The following is a 16,639-nucleotide window of genomic DNA, read 5'->3' on the forward strand; positions in this document are numbered from 1 at the left end:
AATCATAAAAAACAGTTAGGCTCCATACAAATCATGTACCTAACATACAAATATTGAAGAAACTCAGATGTGTGGGAAAATAAACATACTATATATCATGAATGCAGAACCTTTGGATATATTTGTCGAGGAATATTTGACAAGAATACACACACTGAACAGCAACCCTGGATTAATCATTTGAATCCTATAGCAAGCACGCACACCCCTATAAATGGATATTGACAACATGAAGTGGAGAGTATGTAATGAACACATACAACCACATAGCTTTTGCCAACAACACCTTGAAAGATCTATGCCGCTCCGGCCAAAACAGACACTCTTCGTGTTGTGGCCAATACACGCAAAGCAACATGCAAAGACCAGATGTGTTTCCTTGCACCTTTTTGGATCGATGAAGAGTTCAGGCAGAATAAATAAAGCATCCCAGAGAGTTGTGGCATTCTGGAATATCTTGATTTTTGCTAAGCCACTGAATAGGCCAGACAGCAGCAGGATCTGATTCTCAGGGTCGTCCAGTAGCTTTAGGAATAACAGAAGAAAAGCAAAACTGTAAACAGAGTTTAAATAAAAGACACTTTCAAAACACATAGCTATCTAGAAAAGACAATCTTTTTACCGTCATTTTAGCTAACTTCATCTTCTGTGCCAATCAAGTTAAAGTATTTTTCAGATGAAGGCTATAATTATTCATATGGAAATACATACCAAAACCTTTTTTTCTGTGTATAATATAATAAAGTGAAGTGGAGCTAAGTAGGGTGCCATCAAATTAAGACATTGGTAACACCGTCTAGGCCATCAGAACTGTTTTTAATCTGGTAAATGTTTGATGAAGATGAACTCAACCAATAAAATTCTCGTGAAACATAAACAGGAAGTTGTAGACATGACGCTATGAACAAAGCATATAGCAACACATCACCAAGTAGCTTACAGCACAAAGTGATGAAATAAGGTGAAGTTCAATTAAGATTATTGAAACAGAAAAGAGTAGGGGAGCGTAGAGCAGAACTGGAAACATCTGAGTAGAAAAGTGTTTCATGGAGGAGAGGAGATGATAATGTTCCAGAGTAGACTCTCACAGAACACAGCAGCCTATAGCACAGTTACAGAAAAGGTAATACATTTCTTTTATTGGGATTCGGTTTTCATAAACCAAGCACATCAATACTATTACAAACATAATCTAGGATATAGAAAACTGGACTAGAGAAAGGTTGAGCAACACACAGCATGGGCATATTGCAGACGGAGGGGTGGGGCATTTTAGCAAGTGATATAGCTTGATACTATAGACGTAGTTGCTAGTATATGGTGGAAAACAGATTAAAGAGCACAATAAAATAAAATAGAATAGAATGTAATCTGAAAGATATATACACTACAATATGGTGCATTATAGGGAAATAAAGTAACGTAATGTACATGATAAAAATAGAGAAAGAAATCATAGTAGAATAGCGTACAACCGAACAAGGTAAATCAGGATACAGTAGAGAGAAATCATGGAGAATATGGTAGATTATCATAAAGTATAATCAAGTAAGAGAGTATGACATTGCAAAATGTGTGTAAGTATGATAAAGTACAAAAGGGAAGATAAGTCTAGAGGAGAGTAAGAAACATTAAAGTGGACTAGTAGAATATAAAACTGAGTTTAAGCAAAAACGGTAGAGTAGTGATAAATCAAAGGAAAAGAGAATGTAGAAAAGTACACATATACTACAATATAGCAACGTGTTTTATGTATTTATTCGTTGCTATAGTGCACTGATTCAAGTGCGAAGGGGAATGGTGACAAGGAGCAGAGAACAGGGCGTGGTTCGGAGAATATTCGAGTACCCAGGACCGATATAGTGTTTGATTAAAAAAAGGAAACTTGATAGAACACAATTTAGAGGGAAATAAAGTAATGTATAATACATGAGAAAGGGTTAGGTTAGTATAATGTAGAGGAGAATATACCAGTGCAGTTAAACTACAATATAATAAACTACAATTCAGTAAGCATAGTAAAGTGTCCATAAAGTACAAGGAAAAAAAAGCAAAGTAATGTAGAAGAAAATATAATATATGTTGGTAGGGGTGAGTAAAATCTAGCATAGCAGCATACAATGTAGTACACATGGGTAAAGAAGAGGGAAATAAAGTTCCAAAGCAAAGCGCACTCTATTACATAATATGGTATACTATGCTAAAGTATGGAGTAGAATAGTATAGAGTACTCTGGTGTATGATTTAGTAGAAAAACATAACACAATACATCAGTAGAAATAAATTTGAATGTATAACAATCAGTGTTGAACTGAATATAAAAGAGGAGAGTATAGAAAAGTAGAATAAAACATAATAAAATAAATGATTATAAGAACAATAGAAAGCTAGCTGAATAGATGGAAGCAGCATAGCATAGGACAGCCAATGATGGGGTAAAGAACAAAATGAATTGACTAAGGTCAAATAGAACTGAACCGAGAAAAGGAGGGTAGACTTGCGTAGGCTGGAGAAAACTGGCGTGGTTTGGAGTGGACAAGACAGGAGAAGATATCGTTATAGATGAGTCAATTGGAGTAGGAAAGCAGGAGTGGGAAAGTAGAGGACATAATTTAGAAGAGACTAAAAGTGGACAGTAATGCGTAGAATGGTAAAGTAGAATGGACAATAGTACAGGAGAGTAGATTATAGGCGAGCTTTCTTGTGTAGGCCAGAATGGACTCCATATTTGTACACTGGAGTACAATAAGTAGACTACATTAGGGCCCTAAAGGCATGTGTCATGTAGACCCATTTCTTATAATGACACTCTCTTTTTCAATACATTTTGAAGGCCAGTAGCAGAACTCAGATCCACAGAGGAGAAACAAGGGCCAAAACACTCACCGGCAGCACGTTATTGCTCAATTCCTGTACAGTAGCTCCCATCAGGGACTGGTCGGAGGTGCAGTAGCCAGTTAGTATGTTTCCCACTGACTGTATGGCACTGTCATTATTAGTCGCTGGTACGAAACCCCATGTTAGATTACACAGTAGGATTTTGAGAACCCCTGAAAGTGAATTTTGAGCTGCAATCTGAAATAAAGTATACAGATATGCAACATATTATTTACAAGCCCGACTGGAGAGAGACTGGCACAGCCAACAGCTACAACCATCCACAGCACTGCAGGACCATTCACTTCACCAACATATGCATATCCGTACCATGAACCATGATACCCCTTGTGGCATGAGATGGGGAGGCAATAGAGACCAGTTCACCTGCCAAACAGCACTGATCATGAATCACACAGATGCTTATGCATAAATGACCTCAGCACTCCAGTACAGGGTGAAGATGGGGTGGCATGTAGGTATGTGCTTGCCCTTGCCAGGGATACCTTTCTCAATTACCCACTGACTTGCAGCATGACATCCTAAAACAAGGGTCTGCAACCAGTAGATCTCCACTTGCGTTGGACTACACCTCCTGTGCTCTCTCACCATGTAGGAGCATGTAGGTAACTGTGCGCCCCTCCCAGGGTTACTTTTCCAAATCACCTTCTGACAAATACCATAGCATCCTGAACCAAGGATCTTCAGTCTGTAGCTTTCCAGAGGTTTCGGACTACAGCTTGCATGATCCCTCATCATTGACCATGCTGGCTAGGGTTGATGAGAGTTGCATAACAAAACATCTGAAGAGCCAGAGGTCGTATAACCCTACCCTAATGATAAATCTACCACATTTCACTGCTGTAGAGTTGTCACATTTATCCCCACAGACAATTTCATACATTGTATGGAGCAGGTCAAAATGTAGATGAATACAAATAGGTGGAATTGAATTTGCAAAAAAAACGGAAATCCTGATTTGCAAAAACTACCTCTCAGCAAATTGCTTCCCAGGATTCTCCCTCTCCTTGGTGCAACAGCCTCTGGCCTCCATAAAGGGGACTTTGTCCTCAGCCATCAAAAGCGGTCCCTAGTTTAGGTGTCTGGTTTGATCCCCGCGACTGCATCTCTTCAGCCCTAAAAACCCTCCACTGGCGCCCGGTTGCTGCAAGGATTAAATTCAAAACCCTCTGCATCATTCATAAGTCTGTCTGGGGCCGAGGACCACGTCATGTACAACTGGCTCTCACTAAATACACTCCCTCCAGATCTTTACGTTGCTCTTGCGCCAACTCTCTGTGTGTCAAGTGATTCGCTAAACAGCAAACTGGTGGACAATCTCTCTCCTCGGCTGGCACCCTCTTATGGAACAGCCTCCCCCTTCCTCTTTGTCTTGAGCCGAATCACCTTAAATCCCAAATCTCCCCAAGTCTTTCCTTTCCGCCTCCCGCACGCTCCTTTGCTAAATTCCACAGTCGCTGAGATTGGTGACAAGGTCTCTTATGTGTCCTCCTGGGTCCTGGCCTCACACCCCTAATTGTTTTCAGCCCCAGCCCACTTGCAACACTTGCCTTGGGTGCCCACTGGCCTGTCCTATCACAGGCCTGCAATGCACTTATTTATTGGCAGTCAACCACTCACCAAATGATCTCTGCCAGTCACTTAACAGCTTGCAACTTACTCCATAGCACTTGCCTCCTTATTACTCCTAGCATTTCACCCCCTCCCCCTTTCTCCCTGCACTTGCATGCTCTGAATGCTCACAAGGTCTAGTAGGACCGCCTCTCTCGGTCACTGTTAAATTTGCCTTTCACTCTCATATTCCCTCCCTGTTGCCTTGTGGGCGCTTTGAAACACAATTTACTTTATGTATAAGTACCTTACAAATGCACAATAAAGTTTAAATAAATTAAAATCCTGCTCTGTCCATGGTCTTTCAGATATATAAGCTTTCGAACAGCTGTTTCTTTCAACCCAGAACATTGATAACATTTCTTGTTCACTTCCCTTCTCGAGACAGGATTCATTCAGCTGCTGACCACTTGTGTTTCAAGTCACCTAGTTTTCGGCAATGTTGTCCACTTGTGTCTCCCGAAGAAGGAGCGACCGAAACTTCAACACTTCCAGAATGCGGCTCGTAGGCTGTTATTGCATCTTAGTCACTGCGATTGCATATCTAGTGCACTTAACACCCTACATTGGCACCCTGTGGTGAAACGGGTTAGGCACTGGGCCTCATTACGACCCAGGCGAAGGCCCATGGTGCTATTAGCACCATGGTCCATGCCGGAGTCCGCCATGGTGGAATGGGGAATTACCACCCCATTCCGAGGTTGGCGGGGCGGTAATTCCCTGTGCTGCCATGGCCCTTCCCCATTCCCATTTTTGCCCCATAGGGTTCAATGGGAATGGGGAAGGCGCTAAGTACGGTGCCGCAAATTGCGGCACTGTACTTAGCACCAAGGTCCCTTTGCGGGTCCGTACTTTAACGGCTGGTAAAACCAGCCGTTAAGGTCGGGTCCCGCAAAGGGACCTCGTAATTAGGCGCTAATAGGTTAACGGCGCCGCAGCCTTTTACGGCGCCGTTAACTCATTAGCGCGTGGGTCGTAATGAGGCCCATTGTGTCTTAAATCCCCAAACAACAATGGACCGTCTTTCATTCAAAGCATTCTTTCTTTCTATTCACCAGAAAGACACTGAAGATCTGCATCAATTAACTTATTAGTGACCCCTAAATTTAGATACCAACAATGAGGTGGTCGATCCTGTGCCGTGCTGGTTCCTAAAATGTGGAACGCTCTTCCGTTACGATTACGTCTTACCAGGGGTGTTGCTAGGTCTGGAAGAAATCTGTGGCTATGCTAATACCGGGACTGTTGGGACTCGGGGCTAGCTAGCCTTTTGGTTGTAGCTCCTGAGCTTCTATCTGGGGCTCGAACCAAAAGACCAGTGGCTATAGCCCCCTCAGCCCCCCCCCTAGCAACGCCTCTGCTTCTTATCACAGATCACCTCGAATTCAGACGCAACTTGAAGACTTTTCTGTTCCCTAAGTAATTACTGCTGAATTTAACTTCATGAGGCCTCCTTCAAGGCGAGATGTTTCGCTTTACAAATATTCACCTGCCTGATCTCTTGAAATCAGTGTCACAGGAAACACAAATTAGAGGTGTACTTTTCCACTGGTGCCAAAGGGGAGATTTTACATTGTGTGCTTTGTGGTGTGTTTACTTTCTGTACCCTGCACATTTTAGTGCCTATCAAAGGCCCTGCAGTAACAACACTAAAGTAGATTGGCCACAGCACAGGCATCAGTGTATTGGTATAGGGTTCCCTCACACACACAGAATCATGGGGAGCAGAAAAGCAATCTTCCACACACTGCATCAGGAACCTATTTCAAACTCCCCAGCTGATATTTTTCTTGATTGAATTTCCAAAAGGTGGCAACCTCCCAGGGCTTTAAGCGGGCTGGGCCTAGCCAGAGCTCAGACCCGGCAGTCTCCCAAAACTTAATTCGAGCCTTGGGTCTGTAGGGGGTTCCCGCCACTCGGCAATGAAATACACTTTTTATTTCCTGCTTCACTGTTGGCATTCAAACCTGAGCTGTGTTCGTGACAAGCCAGTGTCACATCCACTGTGCTATTTGGTAGGTGCTGGAATTTTTTTATTCATTCAATAGACTGCTTGATACATAAAGCCCATTCCAGGCTTTATGTGGCAAGCAGTCTATTGAATAAAACAAAAGCAGTCCAGCACCTACCAAATAGCACAGCGCTGTGCTATTTCATAGGTGCTAGATTTCTTTTGTTTCATTCAATAGACTGCTTGTTACATAAAGCCCTGCTAGGGGCTGTATGTGGTAAGCAGTCTGTTGAATGAATGAAAAGAAATCCAGCACCTCCCAAATAGCACAGTACTGTGCTACTTGGGAGGTGCTGGATTCTTTGGTTCAGTCAATAGATTCCTTGCCACATAAATCCCTATTACGGGCTTTATGTGACAAGCAGTCTATTGAATGAAAGAAAAGAAATCCACCACCTACTGAATAGTGCAGTGTGATGTGGCACTGGCTGTCACCGGCGGGGCTCAGATTCGTCACCAGCACGTGAAAAGACATAACATTATTTTCTTGCTGTTGGGAGTGGTAGGTGATTAAATTTAATATGCATTTAAATGACCACCATTAGTGTGTCTTTGTCCCCCAAAGCATGCATAAAACTGCATGCTGTGGGGGCCAGTGACACACTAACCGGGGTCCTTTAAATGCATATCCTTCCACCACTTTTTTTTCACACTTCGTCTACTGGGGGTAGCCTGCAAGTGACGGGAGTGCAGCAGCACAAAATAGATAGGAAAACATATGAGTTGGTGCCCAAATCTATTTTCTTACTGCGTTGTTTGCTTTGTGATGTTTCAAAATAGCAGAAGCGTTATGCTATTTTGTTAGTTCATTGTTAAAGTGTGCAGATTAGTGCTGGTGAGTATTACCATTTTCAAACATGTTTAGGGTTTACACCTTTCACGACACGAATGGCACACTTCAGGCCACGCTCATCCTTTAGACCACACCCCCTCATGTTAGCCCCCCCCACCCTCACGTTGCTCACCCTTCTTTAAGCACTGCCTCTTCCTTTATTGTGTATGCAAAGCAGCTGGGCGTGGAAGTTATTGCACTGCAGGTAAGGCTGGGATGGGCCGGGGCACCACAGGTGTATGTGATACACAAAAATGGCGCAACATGTCTAATAATCAGGGATTCGTGTGCATGTGACTTACCTGTCCAGGGTCCGGGACTATGCTGCTCCTTTCTCTGCCAGTGTCCCTTTTTCCACGATGTAACACGGGGCCTATGCAAAAGCACAACAAAACAGCTGATTCTCTGGTTTTCAAATCATCATCACGATAATGCACGTTCTTGTCTGAATCTTTTTATAAAAAAGTACACAACATGATTTTTTTTGACAAACCTGCCAAATGACAATTGAATTGACAGATGTTTGTGTTATGAAGAGCAATGCACAAACCCGCTCGACTTTAGAAAAACGTTGCCATCTTCTCCATGTATATAAATCCGAACATCTGTTAGTTTGTTCCTTATACAGTTCCACAGTGTTCCATCAATTTGCACAAAATGTGGCATAGTTACCTGTTACGACCCTCCGGACATTACTGGCTACATGACATATGGACAACCCACACCTTTCCCTGGAATTTCAGCCCCTTCTAACATGAGACGGTTGCCTGAAATCAGTGAAACATCAATTTGGTCGTAGAAGGACCAGATAAAGCTTATTTTGAGCATCTCAACATGTTTCAAGGCCCTAGGACGTATCGTTTCCAATACATTTGTGGCTCAACACACTGCACAGCACTGCACCTGATGAATTTAAATTGTGTGTAATGTCCATGCTTTTCTCTTCCCAGGTGCCTCCAAAATGCGAGAGTCAATTGGACACATGAATCTAAGATCAAAGTAAGATTATGAATGCCCTGTCTACAGAACCCATGTGGCGTATGGGTACTTTTTGCTACTATGCGCATAAAGAAATCTACATGACAAGCTTGCAGTAAAACGTTTAGCTATTCCCTCCCTCCTCTGATCCCTTTTTCTGTTCTAGCCCAGTCGCAAAGAATCCTATTGCTTTTCATTCTCTATGAAACAGCAAAGTTGTCTCTAGTCTTCCCAATGTGACAAATTAGTTCTCGCAAAACCCTGTAGTGGAGAACTTTCTAGCCACCACGTAAAGCCTCACTACACGCGTGGCCTTAATGGTACCAACATGTGGTATTTAAAAAACCACCAAATTATGATTTGGGATCAGATGGGATATTTAGCATGTGGCGTATATAGGAAGTGCTGTCCCCCATGCAGTCAATGGCCAATGCAATCTCAATTCACAATGACATGATCATTTCAAAATAGGTGGCAGTTAAAATACTGCATGTTATTTATCACATAATAAGGAATACACGGGTGGCCAAATATTCCTGGTGCTGTCAGCCTTCAGTAAAGTAGAGCCATTCTCAGTTCTGTGAAGTGATTCCAGGCGTGGAAAGTCTGCCACATCACTTGGAATATGTTTTGTTTAGACCTTGATGTGAGTGCGCCAACCTCTCCATTGCCATTGTACCTCACACCAAGATATACTATTGTGTAAAGTGAGCGTCCTCCTCAAAATCTGATGAGGAAGCAGTAGCCATCGTCATTAAGTTGAACAGTTGTTACATAAACGGACCTCCCAGTGACTGCTGGCACGCGCGCTTCTTCTTCTTCTCGCTGATAGATTGTATCCATCAGCAGTGATTCTTGGATAGCGAGGCTTGGGCCTCATTACTCCATCTTCTCGGGTTGAGTGTATAGTCGCGGGTTAGGATTCTTCTTGGTCTGTGTGGACTTGTCACAGTAGGGCTGGTTTCACAGGGTCTTCGCCGTGCAAGACAGCTGGGGATATATCTTTTTGACTGACCTCCTGAACAAAGTCACTGCCAGCTCTGCAGGAAGAGTTCTGCCCTGATTAATAAGTGAGAAGACTCGACCCCAGCATCTCTTAAGATGCTACTTACACGTGTGGAAGTGCCACACTATAAACACCAAAATGACAATGTTTTTCAGGCATATAATTGCCAATCCTATTGCTATAGTAGAAATAGTAGAGAGTAGAAAATGGAAGATGGCATTCAACATGCGATTCCCACATTTGTGGCATTGTCATGTCTCATTTGATGCTGTGTGTGGCGTTTTTCGTTGGCTGCCTTTGCTGTCCCTCAGCAAGACCTATCATGGTGTCTGGGGGGGATTTTTATTTTAAAGTTTCAATGACAGTGTTGATGTTATCAGTATATGAATAAGGTCCGGTCACATTCAAATTATGTGTTGCTGCTAATGGGATGCCAAAGTAGGACAAACAGTGTACATTCCTTGGTGATGCAATAGCTCTGCAAAGTAATACCTCAATCCCAAACAAAAACTCAGGGGAAATTGCTCAGCGCAGTTGGGAGTGAGACACACGCATTGGCATAGCCAACAGCTTTGGCTTTCATATAGGTGTGATATTAAAATGTGGTGTCTCTATGTTTTTGTGAATAATGGGCAGTGACGAACATTTGAAAGTCTTTGCTTTATTGGGATATTTTATGATTTTTTACTTTTGCAGTGAACATCTGACTAAAACAGTTCCATGTACCACTGTTTAACTACAGATTGACAACAATGTATTTTGGAGATTAAAATGTGCATTAAACATCCTTAGAGGCAATCTGTATTTTCTGGCACAGCCTCGAACTATAGCCAGGCAGAACTAACCAACACATGAGCGCTAGAAAGATACGCATATATGACAATGTGCGCATGGATGGTACAGCAATTGGACTGACAATGCAAGTTTGCAGCCAGAGACAATGTAGGGTCTATGGTATAAGTAGTCAGCTGTGATGGCACAGCAGTCTGTCCTGGCCCACCTGTTGCAAAGGATCATCCCGTGACAGATAGCGCCACCAGCGCAGGTTGATAGTTAGGGAGCACCTGTTAAGCGACTTCAATTCAGCACTCCAACTACGTCAATGCCTAGTCTGGGATGCCCAAGGGAAGCCCTTATTTATATATTTTTATGACAAGTTCATAGATCTGGATGATAAACCCTTGTATAACGCCCCTCTCTTGGAATCCACCTGACCTCACTGAGCCAAGAAGTAGGTTTGTTTTGTAAATTAAAAGATTTATTGAACTTAAACAAGATATATATCACACGTTTATAAATAAATTAATATTTGATAGCACACTTATGAATATGACAGTGATCAACAATGGATAATATTACACTAGCACACTTTTTTAATTACTTAGGAGTTGGTATAGAGAGGATAAAGTAGCTGAGAATGCTTTTATGGGTTCAAGGAAATGCAATGATGGAAAAGAATGCAGCACAGAAATAACTGAGATGGTTTCCACAAGAGATAATATGATCACTTTTTCTTTTGACATTCACTCCCCCCATATGCAATATAAGGAGATGGAAGAGGAGCACACAATTTTCAGGAATACAATCAAATGCAATACCAATTCAGTTCCCCCCTAGCAACCTTGGAGCAACCGGTATGCTTTTAAAACATGCCGAAATACTTTTAATGTGATTTGCAAAGAAGTGAAAATGTGATAAAAATTATTTTAATTCCCTATAGGAGATTCAGGGTAGGTGATAGCTACTTAAGATTGGTTCAGGTCAACACTATCAGTGATTCATGAGGGATTATCAGGTTGAAAAAGGATTTCAGCAGTTGCAAGCAAAAGACAGCGATTTTGACAGGTGGAGAAATTTGATTCAAATTGCAATTCGCTGCACTTTACAGAAAAACTGTTGGAAAGCTGAGGATCCTCGCTTTAAAATGAAAGTTAAATCTCGTTCCTAGCATACGCGGTTCAAAAGATACGGACGATTTTGTGGAGGTATATTTTCAGAAATGAAATAATGATTCAAATGACAAATGACACTTTCACAGGTTTGAAATCACAGAATGGACACAAGATTTCTAATGCAGTTCTAGGCAGGTTGAATTGGTTTGAATTTGATTATTTTAAACTAAGAGATTGGTTTTGCACAGCTCTGGCTGGATACTCACACTATAAATTTGAACTAGGACGTCAAGATCTGGTCAGGTTTAGCTTCACTCGCCACGGGCGGTCTCTGGTACTGGTTCTGCTCACAGCGATCTGGTCTGGGTCTGCTATCGGCACTGCACAGCGGTCTGGTCTGGCCTGGTCTCTGGTTCTGGCAAAAGTTCTTGCCACTGCACAGCGGTCTGGTCTGGGTCTCACTGGATACAGCACTGCTTTCTGGGTTCTTGCCACTGCACAGCGGTCTGGTCTGGGTCTCACTGGATACAGCACTGCTTTCTGGGTTCTGGCACAGGGTTTTAGCCAGAATCAAACAGCACAGCCCGGCTGTTGAAGAGTTTAATTAGGTTGCAAAAGATTTTGAGGCCTGCTGAAAAGTATTCAGCTTGTGGATCAGGCCTCTCTGCTACAAAGTTCTGGAATCTGGAGTCTGGTTTTCTAAGTTCTGGTCTATGGATATTGTCTGGATTTGAAGTCGTCCGGCAAAGTGCTTCGCAAGAAAATGGAAGAGCAGTCCCTACCTGGGTTTCAGTGGGTCTTTTTATGTCTTTTGAAAGTGGGTGGGAAGGCTGACTTTCTATGTCCAACCCTCTGAGGATCCTGATAGGTTCAAGGATTTTCTGTGCTCTCATTGGAGAACAGAGTTGTGAGTCAGAGTCAGAGTCAGAGTGTTGCTGCATTTTACAATCTATTGAAGAAACGCCCCTTTGCTTTTACTGAGAAAATGCATTTTTGATAACAAACAGGTTTCCCAGATACACAAGTGGTTGAAATGGCATGTACACATTGCAGATGAATTAAGGTACAGTTTGGTTCAAGGCCCATGTTTCTACGAGCTTGGGTTTAGAAACAACAACATTTTTCGCTTTTTGGTGAATTTGCCAAGGTCGGTTCGGCATCAAATTTTACACAGACCTGCACCCCGTCCCTGAGCATATCACAATAAATTATCATGTTTCTAGCATAAACACTGTACCCACAATATTCATAAATCCTGGGGTTCGGCCTCAGAACATCACCCAGAGTTGAACTTAGTCTCAATTTGTAGGTACATTTTTCATATTAAGAATCTCCAAATTGTACATTTTTGTAAGCTTAATACAATATTTTATAAGCAATTAAATAAAACATACATTTGCCTTTAATGGAATTCACATCTGAGTCTGGGTTCGCCCCTAGAAGCTTGGTGAGGTAGATGGTCACATGGCCTGTTTCTCCCAGAGCAGCTGTTGACAAGTCACACCCAAATCAGCATATTCTATTCAGCTGAAAGAATCCATTGTCTCTATTTCCTGCCAGCAGAGCCCCAGTCCAGGGTGCAGGAAACTCTCCTCCCCTCCTAATTTACATGTCAAGGCAATATCCTGTACTGTTGGTGGTAAGAGCAGGTGTCTAGGCTCTCCATGGACAGAGGCCTCTTGAACTTTTAATTGAATCAGACTGTCTTCTTGTGAGGAGTTCTGGGAAGAGTAGGTGTTAAGAATGCTCATTGATCAGCAAGGCTTTGAAGTTTCCAGCTAACTCAGGTACCTTTTTCAGCTCCTGAAATACCGGTCTCCTGTCACAGTTTAGATAGCTAGCGCCGGTTAGAGTCAAGCGCCAGTACTGCACCCATTTTTGGGAGCTGTCTTGAATTAACACATTTAAAAAAAAAAGAGATTTTACTTGATAGCATTTACTAACAGTGTAGTGCTATAGATTCAGCAGTAGAGTAATTTTGTGGCCATGATTTTAGCAATTTTTGACATCAATTAAAACAGATTTTGAACAGATGGTCTCCTGTATTAACTATCTTGCAATGTTTGAATAGGCATTTTGAGCTTGCATTCAGAGAAACAAAGGTGATTTCAAAGCGCTTCTTTTTTTTTTTTTTTTTGAGCTAACAGGCACTGCTGTTTTTCCTTTGGCAACACGTTTCACTCATGGCGCTTCTGGCCCATCATGCTCGCACTGGTGGGTGGCAGGTCAGGTGACCATTTTGGTGTGTGCAAAACTGTGCGGTTTTCCTGGATTTTGGCGCAAATGTGGGCTTTTCGGCCATCTTGGATTTTCTAAGCCCACAGCACCAAATGTTGTAGCATAATAATTCAAACATGGGTCAAGACACCTGACACACCGCATATGCCAATGTAATGGTTTTAGCAAATACAAGTCAACAGAATTCTCTGAAACAATTCCCCTTTTTGATCTGTGTAGTTGCTTGATACTGTTTTGCCTCAAAGCTCCTTACGTGTGAACTGGACATATTGGCGTTATGGGAAAGTAAGCAAAATAGCTCGAAGGATCAGATCACTGCTTTCCTAGTCAATTGTGCCACCCTCATGTCATAGTGCGGTGTATGAGCATAATAGTTGCCACCGTTTTTATTGCACAGGTGATGCATTAGATATCAGCCACATAGACATAACAGGCAGTATACCTGTGTTTCTATTGGAAGGAGCGGTCCCGGAGCTAATGTAAATGTTTACCATCAGTAAATTTGCACGTGTCCAATAAAAGTCATTTCCTTCCCCTCCACAGCATCAGGGTTTCTGCATTAATTGACTCACACCTAAATTGCGCTTCCTGAGTGATGGTGTTCTATGTATATACTGTCTTTAATTACCACCCACCAAAGAGTCCCACTGGTGCTGCTTAAGGGTAACACTGCTGTGGTTTGTGAGACCCTCTACCCACTCCAAATAATAACTTCTAATGGCAGCAAGGAACTCTGTCGACAAAGGACGAGTTGACTAGTGTTGCAAGTTCCCGCGTTTTTTGCTGCAGGCACCGAGAAAGGCCAGCCTCCCATTCTAATTTTGGGAGCACATAGTGTGAACCCTTGCACAGACTTTAAATGTCTGCTGGTGGTGCATTACGTGTATTGACTAAGTGAGGGCTTGATGGCCCACTGTATATAAAATGGTGATATGGTCATTATACGGTACAAGTGTGCATGGTGATGCACAACCCCCCCTAACCTCCCCATTGGGCCAACATGATTACAATGGTATAAGCACCCGACTTGTAACTACCAATTATATTAGTACCAGCTCAGATGGTGGCAATGCCTGGTATTTGATAGCAGCACATGTCCTATGCAACATTATGTAAATGACTGCGTATGTCATAGCAATGCATGGCAAATTATGGTCCTACCCAACCATAAGATGGCTTTGGCTAGCAAATGGTGTGAGTACCACACCATATGATGCCAGTGCCCCGGCAACTGCCTTTTCAAAAGTCTAAGTTAATGTCATCAATTCTGTATCAGCAGAAAAGTTTGAGGGCAAAAAGGCAGAATCCGAAAAGACCGAATATGGGATGCCCAATTTAACCGCATATATAGATGGGGGGGAGTTAATGAAAAATGTGGAGGGTTAAGGTAGGGTGTGCAGGGGTCTCCCCCCGCATATATATGCGGTCAAAGGGGAAGAAAGCAAAAATACATGGTCTTTTGGGATTAATTCGTTTTTTTCTCTCGAACAAATCACACAGCCCCACTAATTGCACCAAGCCTGGCCGTGAACCAAAATACACGATACATCATATGTGTAGGAGATTTCCTGTGTGTGTGCACTCATGAAGGAGGAAGCAGATCTGATCCAAATCCCCTCTCAGTCTTTAGCATTGGCTCTTTACCCAGTTCACCCTAAGTGAATTGCCCCTGAACAGGGAGTTTTATAGAGATTAAGTCCTGTCATGAACATGATTTGCAGGAGTAGGATTTCAAGAGGAGTAAGGTCCACATAATATCATATCCCAAAAAGAAATGGCTAGACTGATTGCATAAAAGTGACGGTCTTGCTTCATAATAACACTTATCATGGGTGCTTTACCAAAGATGACCAATACAACATGTCATACCACAATAGGAAATGAACCTAATCTGGCCAGAGTTGGGTGCATAGAGGGTAGCCAGAGTGATGCGTTCGCCTTCATGAGTGCCTTTGATTGCCAGGAACCGCCCCCCAAAGCCCCTCTTGGTTTCGGTATTGGAGAGGTGGAACTTTTTATTCAGGAGGATCCCTACCCCCTCCTTCTTCGAACTTCTGTGTGAGGCCCAGTAATTGGATCCAATGTCCCTTCCCCTTATGGGTGATTCCTTGCCCTGTCTATAGTGAGTCTCTTGGAGGAAGAGTACCGTTAGGAAATGACTAGACTGGCTGCATTACAATGCAATTATAGCTACATATTAAAACTTATTGTGCTTGCTTTATCAAAGATGCCCAACACAAAATGTCATGCCACAGAAAGAATAATACCACCGATCATGCTTACTTTATCAGAGCTGCCCAATATAAAATGTCATACCACAATACAAAATGGCTACTCTGGCTTCATTAAAATGCAAGTCTAGCTACATAATAACCCTTATCATGCTTGCTTTATCACCCATGGCCAGTAAAAAATGCCAATACCTGCTCATTCGTGCGCCAGCACTTTGGACTCAGACATAATCATATTAATGATGAATGAGATTACGTTTGATTGTGAGGCGCTGGCGGGCCCAGGAGGCATATGTGTGTCAGGGGCTGAGGTCCCAGGGTACAGCCATGGGCATAGATGCCAAGGAAAATCTGCAATGCCCACCAACTGAGGGCCAGCACGCCTCACAGGCACACATTTATTGTGTGCTCGCGAGGTGCTGGGGGGGCCCGGTCATGGTATTTTTTATTGGGCATATATCAGATGCCCATTAATCAATGGAATTCCTTCCCTCATTTCACTCCAGCACCTCATGTGCACAGATAATCAATAGTGAGTACATTCCAGATGCTTGGGGGTTTAGGGGTCAGGCTTGACATTGCATGTGAGGCACTATAAATCCCAGCGGACTGGACTGGCAATCTTTAATGGGCATACCCATTAAAAAATGCCATGCCTGCCCCCTAAGACCCAGTGCCACACACGCACACGATGACTGTGATTGTCTGTATGCGAGGTGCTGGGGGTCAGAGGGGTCAGTCATGTTTTTTTTACTGGGCATCTATCATAGATCCTCAGTAAAATAAATGACACACCATTCCCCTCTTACCATTAGAGCGCTCCCTCAGCTGCTGAGGGAGTGCTCGTATTTCACTGGGCTGGCTCCTCCATAATGGGTGAGAGGGGGTCAAGACCCAGTGGGTTGACGCCCCCTTGCTCATTACGGACGAGCCACACGTGCA

The 16,639-nt window shown here is 42.9% G+C and overlaps 1 protein-coding gene across 2 annotated transcripts in view; it reads right to left on the minus strand.

Moving 5' to 3' along the window:
• Window positions 1-16,639, minus strand: part of ABCA12 (ATP binding cassette subfamily A member 12) — a 700,854-nt gene that overhangs the window by 460,597 nt on the left and 223,618 nt on the right. For both annotated transcript variants that reach the window (XM_069615933.1, XM_069615934.1), the window contains exons 5-7: window positions 7,655-7,725; window positions 2,887-3,075; window positions 386-525 (exon numbers count right to left, since the gene is read on the minus strand). In XM_069615933.1, coding sequence (XP_069472034.1) covers window positions 386-525; window positions 2,887-3,075; window positions 7,655-7,725 — 400 coding nt within the window. The remainder of the gene's footprint in view (window positions 1-385; window positions 526-2,886; window positions 3,076-7,654; window positions 7,726-16,639) is intronic.

The sequence above is a fragment of the Ambystoma mexicanum genome, chromosome 9 (genome assembly GCF_040938575.1).
Source record: "Ambystoma mexicanum isolate Mex_15411 chromosome 9, UKY_AmexF1_1, whole genome shotgun sequence".
NCBI classification, from domain to species: Eukaryota; Metazoa; Chordata; class Amphibia; order Caudata; family Ambystomatidae; genus Ambystoma; species Ambystoma mexicanum.